Here is a 10,863-nt window from a genome sequence, read left to right as displayed (position 1 = left end):
CTTTCCCTATGAATCTCCGCACTCTAATAGGTCTCCCACCATCCAAATTTTTGGATCACCTCCCCTCCCTTGTTTACATGAATATATAAAGCTAATAACTGGAAATGCACATGTATTGATGATTAACAGAGAAAACTCCTCTGGGAAATACAAACTAACCCTGTAAATCAAGACAATGAGGGAATCCTCCTTGAAATAATGGAATGAAAGGAAATACAAGGAAAGTTACAGAGTTCAAATCATCTCGGGAACAGTTATAAAATTGATCATTATTGTCACTTTTATTAATTAAAATTTCTCTCTATATAAAAAAAAATACGACTGAATCAAGTAGCCCAAAACAGTCCCCTTACTGAGATGAGATTAACTCATACTCAGTCCCAATTTTCCTTAACAACTGCCTAGCATTCCTCAAGCGTGAGGTAACCTATTAACAAATTCCCTTCTCTCTCTCCCCTCTGATTTCCTCAATCAATTTCTCCAATCCCTTGCTGCCACGTGTATAGTTAGTTATTCTTTTTCCCTCCACTTTCAGCTCATTCATTCCCTCTCCTATTACGGTCTCTCGTGCATTCCCCCCTTACCTCCTATGTTTCCTACTTTACCCCTTCTCCTAAACGCATGTTCTAAGGGCCTGTCAATATACAAAAAATTGAAAAACACTATTTTTACGGAACTAAACATAGATTTAATTTTTTTTTTAAATTACGCATATAAAATTATAAATATAAAGAAACACATGCAATGCACATATTATGTTGGTTTCACTTTTACTTGAATTTGTTTTTGAGACAACTTTTTTCTTAAAATTATAATTCGTATTATATATAAGTAAAGTTAGATTTGAGAATGACATAATAGTCATTTTCCAATTCATTAAATTAGACTCATTACTTAAATATTTTAGGGTTAAATAAGTTTTTGGTCCTTATAAATATATCATATTTTATTTTTAGTCTCTCTAAAGTTTATTTTCAAACAATAGTACCCCAAATATTTTTCGTTAACAATTTCAGTCCCTACTTGAAAATTAATTCATGTGTATCGTCTGAATTTTTGAATGATTTTTTGCATGAATGTATAGAATATTTTAAGAATCTTTCCCACAAAAATTTAGTTTCTTTTAACAATGTATCAACTAAATATAAATTTTTTAAACTTTTAGCACTTAAAAATTAATATTTAATTCATATTTCGTTAAAAAAATTCTAAATATTTTTAGGGGAGATTTTTATAATGGTCTAAACATGTATGGAAAAAATCATTCAAAGTTTTGAAAGATACACATGAGTTGACTTAAAAGCAAATACTAAAATTGTTGATAGAATATATTTGAGGGACCATTGTTTGGAGAAAATTTTTATAGGAACTAAAAACAAAATATGGTATATTTATAGGGAGCAAAAACTTATTTAATTACTTGCAGGTTTTAAAATCGGAAGAATCTTTCTTGCAAATTTATTTTGCAGCAAATACAAAAAAATAAAAATAAAAAAAAAATGAAGAGTAACACTTCTATGAATGTGATTGTATGAAGCTAAAATTGAGGCATGTTTCCTCCATTAGCCACGATCAATGTATTTCAAGAAGATAACAAAAGTGAATGCAAGAGTGTAATCACTGATAGCATAATGCATAAGGGATTAAGGTGAAAGTGAAATTCGCTTCTTATTTTGAACACCCCTCTATTCCAATTTTTGTAAATTCCTGTATATCTTGACTCATCTATCAACTATGCTCTAAAGACAAAATCAGCTACAATACAACAACAGAACTGTGCCAAGCTATATCTAGAACAAGCTTAAAAGTATTATTATTTCGTACATAACACGAACAGCATAAGTTGGATGCAGTGCATATTGGGAATATCATTTTCATGAACCATTTGAATCATAGTGCTCCTCACATAACACTCAATTTTACTTGACTAATAATTGGATAAGACTGGTGTCAAGATTCAAGACAGTAATGGAAATCAAAATCTATTGCTGAAAGATAGGGAAAAACTTCCTTGGATCTATCACAACCCCGGATACTTTCAAGAGGTCCAGATCTCTCCTTCACAACTCCACAATTCACACAATCCCCTCTAATCCTTCCTTCCTATTATTTACAGCCTATGCTCTCCACCTCTCCCTTTCAATAATTTCCTAATTAGCTAGTCTAACTAACTAAAAGATCTATCAATCCTCGGATTGATCATAATCCTATAATGAATTCTCCTAAACAACTAAAATTATCGTCACCGCTTGCAAGTAAGTTTCAAGACTAATGCTTTCAGTTACCATGAAAACTAAGTGAAAGGGACATATAATTTACCTTCTCTCTTCATAGTGTGGGGTGCAGGGTCAAAAACTTTGGTAACACAGTGAGCACAGCCAATGAAACAGCTGAAAGTTCTGTCACCACCTGCATCCCAAGAACTTAAATGTACAAATACCAAGATAGATATAAATACCAATCAATCAAGCCCATATGAAATGTTACACTGAATGGAATCCCTAAAAACTCATCCCAACCTAGATGTACTTATCTATATAAGTACATAGAATAAGAGTAAAAACCCAACTGATTGAGTAGATGTAGCATTGAAAGGGACAAGGTGCAGGGTCAAAAACTTTGGTAGCACAGTGAGCACAGCCAATGAAACAGCTGAAAGCTCTGTCACCACCTGCATCCCAAAAACTTAAATGTACAAATACCAACATAGCTAGGTAGTTAATCCCAAATAGCGGTGCGTTGCGGCCAACCCTAAAAGTGGGATAGCGGGATAGCGCGTTCTGGGATAGGTGGGATAATTGCTACTTTTTTGAACAAAATACATGAATAATATTATATAAACATGTATTTAATGCAAAATTAACAAATGACACAAACTCTGAAATATTCATAATTAATAATAAGAATCTACAAGTCTTACTCTTAGTCAAAACATACATTGAAATACCAACAAGAGTCAAGGAAATAAAGATGATGCATATTGAAATCTTTAACACAAAGTAATAAAATAACTAAACATGCATGTTCTAGCATAGGAATCAAAGATAAGCATCATCTTCATTAGCATATTCTACTTCTTCTTAGGTGAAACGTGAAAGTAGAAACAATAAAACAATGAAGGAAGAAATAATAGCGGGATCTTATCTAGATCTCGTCGGGATCTTGTTTCACACTGCCGCGGACCACCCCGTCGCGGTCAGGCACTGTACTGCACCGGGACAGCGGGATCTCGCCGGGAAACGCTGAGATTAACTACCTAGCAACATAGATATAAATACCAATCAATCAAGCCCATATGAAATGTTACATTGGATGGAATCCCTAAAAACTCTTCCCTGGTAGTATATCTGCAACCATATCAGACCCCATTTCAGATCAAAACAAACCCGAGAGGAATTTTACAGTTCAATACAAAGCATGGATAAATCAAAAGATTGAATAAGTAGCATGAAATAGAAAACTAGATGGATTACAATTGCTCCTCAAAGAAGAGATGGTACTCTCTCTAACAAGCCTATAAGGTTCTAACCAAAAATGACCAAAGTGATTCCCTTACCATTTTCCCCTCCCTTATATTTGGTTGCCTACCCCCCACTATTTTCCACATAAGAAATTCTCCTCTAACTTCTCTACTCAGCCCCTTTATCAGTCTTAGACTCGGACCTGGTATCCTAACAAATATTTAAACAAGATTAGTTATTAAAAACCTAATCAGTTAATCAATGAGAATGGAGAGAAAGAGAGCGAGAGTAAGAGTGTGTGTGTGTGTGTGTGTGTGTGTGAGAGAGAGGGAGAATTACATCCATGAAAATTACATGGAAAGAGGATATATGACAAATGAAATATGCAAAAAAGAATAAAGTCTGAAAGATAGGGGCGACAAAGAAAACATAAAAAGCAGAGTCTGAAAAGAGATAGTGAAGAGCGTAAGAGAAAAAACGAAATCTTTGATATTTACTGCTTATCAATAAGTAAGAACATAACACATATAATGAGCTCTAACATTTACTGCTTATCAATAAGATTCAGAAAATGAGCTGTCTTATCTCAGCATGTGAGCAAGTCAAAATTGAGAATTGGTTAGCACTGACAACCTCATAAGTTTCTTAGCTGACAGAAGGGGATTCACTATGTGTTTTATGTCACCATCTTTCCAATTTTACTCAATTTTTGCCAAAAGTCACTCTACCTTTCCCCCCTAGAAGGTAGAGGATCCAAATCCGTGTTTTATTTGGATCCTTGACTTTTCAACTGTTCTTGAACAAGTAGTCCTGAACACCAAACAGTAAATATCCTCCGGAGTCCAGCAGCATACTTATGTGCTTGCAATAGCGAGGGAAAAATCTGTCACTTGCCGAATTGTTAGGATACAACTTTATGATAAAGCAGTAGTGTGGAACCATTTCTTTAGTAAGCACCATAAATCACTTCCTCACCATATGCTAACAATGAAATAATCAAATTTTTCCAAAAATGATAGATATCAACCTCATACAAGTCATGTTAGAAACTCAATTAAGTCGCAACGAGGCTCCATCCTGGAGCTTTCTTAAGTTTCTCTTCTTTCATCATCTTCCTCAGTCTCAATACTTCCTGCCATTGTCCAGCTTCTGCATACATATTCGACAAAGAAACATGAACTCCGTGATTATGAGGTTCCAGAGTAAGAATTTCTTTCACCACTCTTTCAGCAACCTCAGTATGTCCATTATTCTTGCAAGCTGCCAACAAAGCTCCCAAAATAACCACATCAGGTTTCAACGGCATCCCTTTTATCAATTCCTCTGCCTCGAGCAACTTACCTCCTCTCCCAAGAAGATCAACTATGCATCCATAATGCTCAATCTTTGGTTCAATTCCATACACAACCTTCATCGAACAAAAAACCTCACGACCGACATCAATCAAACCAGCATGACAACAAGCCGACAAAACCCCAATGAATGTGACATCATTAGGAACAACAATCCCATCCTTCTTCATACTCTCAAATAAACTAAGAGCATCATCAACAAGCCCATGAGAAGCCAAACCACATATAATAGCATTCCAAGTAACAACATTCTTCTCAGGCATTTCATCAAACAACTTCCTCGCCATCAAAATCGCCCCATTCTTGGCATACATATAAACCAACGCCGTCCCAAGAATCACTCCAACTTCAACCCGTTTCACTCTCATAAACTCGTGAATCCTTTCCCCAAGCTCAAGACAACCCGAACGAGCACAAGCTGACAAAACCGAAGCCAGCGTCGCCCCATTAGGCTCAAACCCATCAACAACCATCCTCTCAAAAAGACCCAAAGCCTCATTATAACAAAAATTCTGCGCATACCCACAAATCATCGTTGTCCAAAGACTCAAATTTCTGTTAGGAATTTCATCAAACACGTACCGTGCATCAATCAAATCATCCGAAACAGAATAACAACGAACCAAACCATTACCCACGTGGCAATCTAAGTGCAACCCAAATTTAACCACGTGTGCGTGAACCTGTTTACAAGGTAATAATGGTTGCGAGAGTGAAGAACATGCTTTGAGGAGAAAAGGGAAAGTGTGTTTACCTGGTAAAACGCAATGCCTACGCATGGATATATAAAGAGAGAGAGCGTTTATGGGTTGTTTTTGTTGAGCGCGGATGAGAGTGTTCCACATGAAAGAATTGGGTCGGTGAATGGAAGAGAAGATTGTGGAAGCGTGAGTGAGGTTACCGAAAGGGGAAAGAGCGAATGAGGATAATAATCGGCTTGCGGCGAAATGCTCGTTGATGAGTGATGACACGATCATTTGGGCGTGGAGTTGTTTGAGTTGTTGTAGAGTGGTACATTTGTCGGCGAGGTAGGATAGGTTTAGTGGGTTTTGGGGTGCAGTGCAGCGGTTGATGAGGTTTTTGGCAGCCACGGTGCTGGAGTTATTGAGAGGGTGTGGTGTGGTGTTTGAGGAAGGAATATAATTGCAGTTTTCGCGGAAATATTTGAAGGAATTCAGCCTCCCTTAACTTGTGCATATATGCATAAGTAAAAGAGACGAGTAGTTAAGTAAAAGTGAAGAGCAGTGGGAAAGAAAACATGAACAAAACCCAGAAAATCAAAAGAAGAAAAAGGCGCGTGTGAGGAAAAAACAGAGAACAAAACGCAGAGGACGGAAAAAGAGGGAAAAGGGGACCGAGAGGGAAGGCGAGAGATCAAGGGGGTCAAGCACGGAAGGACCAAATGGTATGGTCTTCGTTATGGCAAGGACGACGTCGAAGGTTTGAGATTTTAATTTTTTTTTTTTTTATATCCTCAATTAGACGTTATATTTGTATAACAAAAAAAAAAAAAAAATCATTTTTCATTCTTATCTCATTTTATATGTTACAGGATAACGACTATAAAGTAAAGATGAAAGAAATACCTTAATATTTCTTCTGTTTTGTTTGTTTTTATTTGCTATTACATTACTTATTTTTCTTTTATAAGTATTTTTTTTGTAGCAGATCTCTCACCAAAATCATGTCCCTTTTTATTGATTTTTGAATTCAATTTATAGATTAAAATGAAATATCTTTCGGTTCATTAGATAAAATTAAGTTATGGACTATGTATAGTTTGTTGCAAATTTTACACAACATCATATTTTGAGAGGATACAAGTAATAAGTCTGAAATAAAATAAAATGAAGCAAATAACTGATTTGTTATAAGATGTTTGTAGTAAACTTTTTTTTTCTTTTTTTATTTTATATTATTTTATTTTTGGCGTTAAATGAGAAAATCTATGAAAATCATGTACTCAAACTTCAGTCAGATTTGTGAAATGATGTTTTTTTAGATTTTATTTTAATCGTAAAATATTTATTAAACACGTTATTTTATATATTTTTTAGATTTATTTTTAGTTGGTCGGACAAAATTGAGTACTATCTCTGCCCCTATTTAATTATATTGTACTGTTATCGTGTTAAAATATAATTAAACCTAAGGATCTAAATTTTGTCTAAATAAATAAACTGTAGATTAATTTCTAAACCCAAGAGCGGATGTAATGCATGTTTAATGAAAAACATAATTCGAAGTAGATTAATTTCTAAACGCAAGAGCGGGTGTAATGCATGTTTAATACAAAAACAATAATTTAAAAAGATGTGATATAAAATTTAAACAAACGGCTGTTAAAAATAAAAAATGATCATCTCCAGGTTGGTTAGTGATGCATAGATGAATTTCGAACTTGTTACTGATTACAAAAATATAAATGATCGTCTTTGGATTGGTTACCGATGAGTTGGTCGATAGAAATAAAAAGCATGATCGTATTCAGATTGGTTACCGATGCGTAGATCGACATAAATAAATAAATAAATAAATAAATAAATAAATAAATAAATAAAATGTTGACCATAAGCAAAGATATGGTCATTGCAACACAAACGTACAATGAACAATGTGACACAAAGATTGTTGAGTATAAATATAAGATATGCATGATTCATTCATTATGCATTGCACAATGTTGTTGTATATGTAAAGTATGAATGAAGATGCATAAATCATGTGTCACTACATGAAAAAGATGCATGCAATGTAGATAAATTCTTGTTTATTTTTTTTTGTTTCCCCAATCCTTATGCGACTTTATACGCCTACAAGATTCAATGGATCAATGAAGATAACAACTGTTCTTTGCATGATAACTCTAGTATATCTTGTGTGACCTCCCCCTTTTTCTTCAAAGCAAATCAAATGTGCATTTTAAAATGATTTTTTTTTACACCCCATATATATTAAGAATTTATCGAGTTCCCGTGTATATATTTTCAAATATCAAAATAATTAAAATATTTTTTTATATTTACACATATTTCAAATTCCAACATTTATTATCATAAAATAACATTTAAAAAGAAATTCTAGAACAAACAATCATGAGACTAAATTAGTTTAGAAAAGAGTGTAAGATACAATGACAATATTGGAAAATGTACATTCATTACAATAGGAACAAAACAGTTGGAGTTACAATGTACAGATGAGTATGTTTAACTTTAGTTTGAGAGATAACAAACGCTAGTCATTCTTGTAATTTAAGACTCTTGTTGGTCACCTTCCAAGAATAATAAATGTCTCAGTTTGAACCGCTTGATCCTTTTTTGTTATCTCTAACTTTTGTATGGACCGTTCTTCCAAGTTTTCAATCCATCGAGATGCTCTAATTTTTTCCTAGATCACCTTTCAGGATTTCAACCTAGCAAGTCCATTTTTCAATTATTTTTATTTAACTTTTTTTAAAGCATAATATTTTTTTGACTGCAACTGAATTTACTGGAAGTGAAAGCACATCTCAAGCCATTTATGTGAGTATTAGAGCTCCCCTAGAGAAAACTTTTTTCACAACATATGGTCCCTCGTAGTTCGAGATTCATTTTCCATGTGAATCTTTTTTTATGGGCAATATATTCTTTAACACTAAGTCCCCTTCTTGAAACTCTCTAGGACGAACTTTTTTCTCATATTCTTTTTTAAGTATTTTTTGATATAGCTGGTCATGGCACAAAACTATCATTTTTTTTCTCTTCTATGAGATTCAATTAGTCATATCATGATTGAACCCACTATGCCTCTTCTAGTTTTGTTTCCATCAAGACTCTGATCGAGAGAATTTCAACTTCAATGGGAACTACCGCTTCCATTCCATACACCAATGAGAAAGGAGTTTTCCTTGTTGAGGTGCGAACATAGGTTCTATAGCCATGTAATACAAAGGGAAGCATTTCATGTCAATCCTTAGATGTCTCCACCATCTTTTGTATAATCTTCTTGATATCCTTATTTGCTGCTTCTACAGCTCCATTCATTTTCGGACGATATGGATAAGAATTATCGTGCTGAATTTTGAAACTATCACACAACTCTTTCATCATTTTGTTATTCAGATTAGTTGTGTTATCATTTATTATTTTATTTGGCAAGCCATATCGACAAATCAATCATCTTTTGATGAATCTGACAACCACACTTCTCGTCACATTGGCATACGAAGCAACTTCTACCCATTTTATGAAATAATAATAGCTACTAGGATAAACCGGTGCCCATTCGAAGCCTTAGGCGTGATGAGTCCAATAACATTCATTCCCCACATTGAAAATGGTCATGGTGATGTTAAAACATTCAAATATGTGGGTGGTACATGTACTTTATCAGCATAGATTTGATATTTATGACATTTCTTTACGTAACTAAAGCAATCGGACTTCATGGTCAACCAATAGTAGCTAACCCTTAAGATTCTTCTTGCCATTGTGTGTCCATTTGCACGAGTTTTGAAAGAACTTTCGTGAACCTCTTGAATAATTTTCTCTACTTTTGCTTGATCCACACATCTGACGAGAACTATATCATGATTTCTCTTATAAAGCACATCACCATTTAAAAAGAAGTTCATTGACAACCTCCTTAAAACCCTCTTATCATTCTTTAAAATACCCAATGGATACTCCTTATTCTTGACATAGGATTTGATATCATAAAACCATCGCTTGCCGTCGGCAATATGTTGGCTTATCCTTTTGTTGAATTTTTATGATCGACACATCCTGACTGATGCTTATTTTGAACATTGATGACAATGTGGCCAAGGCGTCAGCCAATTGGTTTTCGTCTGTCAATTATTTGAATTATGTATGATACATAATCAATTTGGAATCTCGAGTTTCTCACCCTCATTTCATCTGATGGATGACCAACAATGAGTCTCCATATACCTCAAGAATTTTTACCTTTGATTCAATAGATGCTTTAATGCCCATAACACATGCCTCATATTCTGCAATATTGTTTGTGCAATCAAAACACAACCTAGCCGTAAATGGAGTGAACTGGTTCTCCGAGGAAATCAAAATGGCCCAAATTCCATGTGCTAACACGTTAGAAGCACCATCAAACACCAACGTCCTTTGATTCAATGGCTGCTTTAATGCCCATAGCACATGCCTCATATTTTACAATATTGTTTGTGCAATCAAAACATAATCTAGCTGTAAATGGAGTGAAATGGTTCTAGGATTTGAATGATAAATTCATAATCCTTTCTAAACACTTGAGATAAATTTTGGTGAGATTGTGTGAAGAGAGAGTTGAACTTGATGAATGAATGCTAAAGTGTACAAATTGTGTTGTTTTTTTGTAAGCAACCGTGGAACATGATGAATGATTTGTAGTAGTCGTAATATGAAGATGACTTTGACGAGTGTTATATTAAAAAGATCAATTGAGAACAAATTTTACTTCTTAAAATTCTATCCAAAGAATCAGATGACAAAGACTTTCACATTACGAATGTTTTGGTTGAATTCATGAAGAATAACATGGTTACAATTGAAAGATTTGAAAGTCAATGTGAGAGGTTATGTGAACAACTGGTTAATTTGAGAAGATGGAGGAGATGTTGAAGATTAAAGATAATTTCATTTTTATGGTAGAAGAAGATAAGTGTAAGTATAGAAGTACGCCTAAGAGGGGGTGAATTAGGTGTTAGTAAATTTTCTTATTTTCAGTGATATAGTAGTTGAATTTTCTAAGTTAATATAATGTCTACTAATAGTAAGGTGCAGTAAATAAATGAACACAATAGATTTATCCTGGTTCCCCTTATAACCAAGGGTACGTCCAGTCCTCTTGCACACCACAAGAGATTGATCCACTAATTGTCAGAAAATGTACAACTCCCACCCTGGGATTCTTGCTACAAACTTCTAACACCACTTCTAAGATAGCACACCACTATCTTAGATTAAGCTACTTCTAAGAAAGTATTACTTTCTTTTACAAGTGATACAATATGATTTGAATAAGAATAAGGAGAGGTATATTGATAAACA

The 10,863-nt window shown here is 34.2% G+C and overlaps 1 protein-coding gene across 5 annotated transcripts in view; it reads right to left on the bottom strand.

The window, feature by feature from the left end:
- Positions 1-6,276, bottom strand: part of LOC101502837 (pentatricopeptide repeat-containing protein At5g56310-like) — a 7,429-nt gene extending 1,153 nt beyond the window's left edge. For 2 of the 5 annotated variants that reach the window (XM_073366358.1, XM_073366357.1), the window contains exons 1-2: positions 4,095-6,276; positions 2,320-2,409 (exon numbers count right to left, since the gene is read on the bottom strand). In XM_073366358.1, the coding sequence (XP_073222459.1) occupies positions 4,516-5,790 (1,275 nt within the window). In that variant the 5' untranslated portion in view covers positions 5,791-6,276 and the 3' untranslated portion in view covers positions 2,320-2,409; positions 4,095-4,515. Of the gene's footprint in view, positions 1-2,319; positions 3,672-3,931 lie in introns of those variants that run through there. The other 3 variants (XM_073366355.1, XM_073366356.1, XM_012719524.3) reach the window with 3 other exon arrangements.
- Between the last annotated feature and the right edge of the window lie 4,587 nt (positions 6,277-10,863).

This window comes from Cicer arietinum, chromosome 3, assembly GCF_000331145.2.
Source record: "Cicer arietinum cultivar CDC Frontier isolate Library 1 chromosome 3, Cicar.CDCFrontier_v2.0, whole genome shotgun sequence".
Lineage (NCBI taxonomy): Eukaryota > Viridiplantae > Streptophyta > Magnoliopsida > Fabales > Fabaceae > Cicer > Cicer arietinum.
The sequence above is the reverse complement of the archived record's forward strand: the minus strand, read 5'-3'. Positions and strand labels throughout refer to the sequence as shown.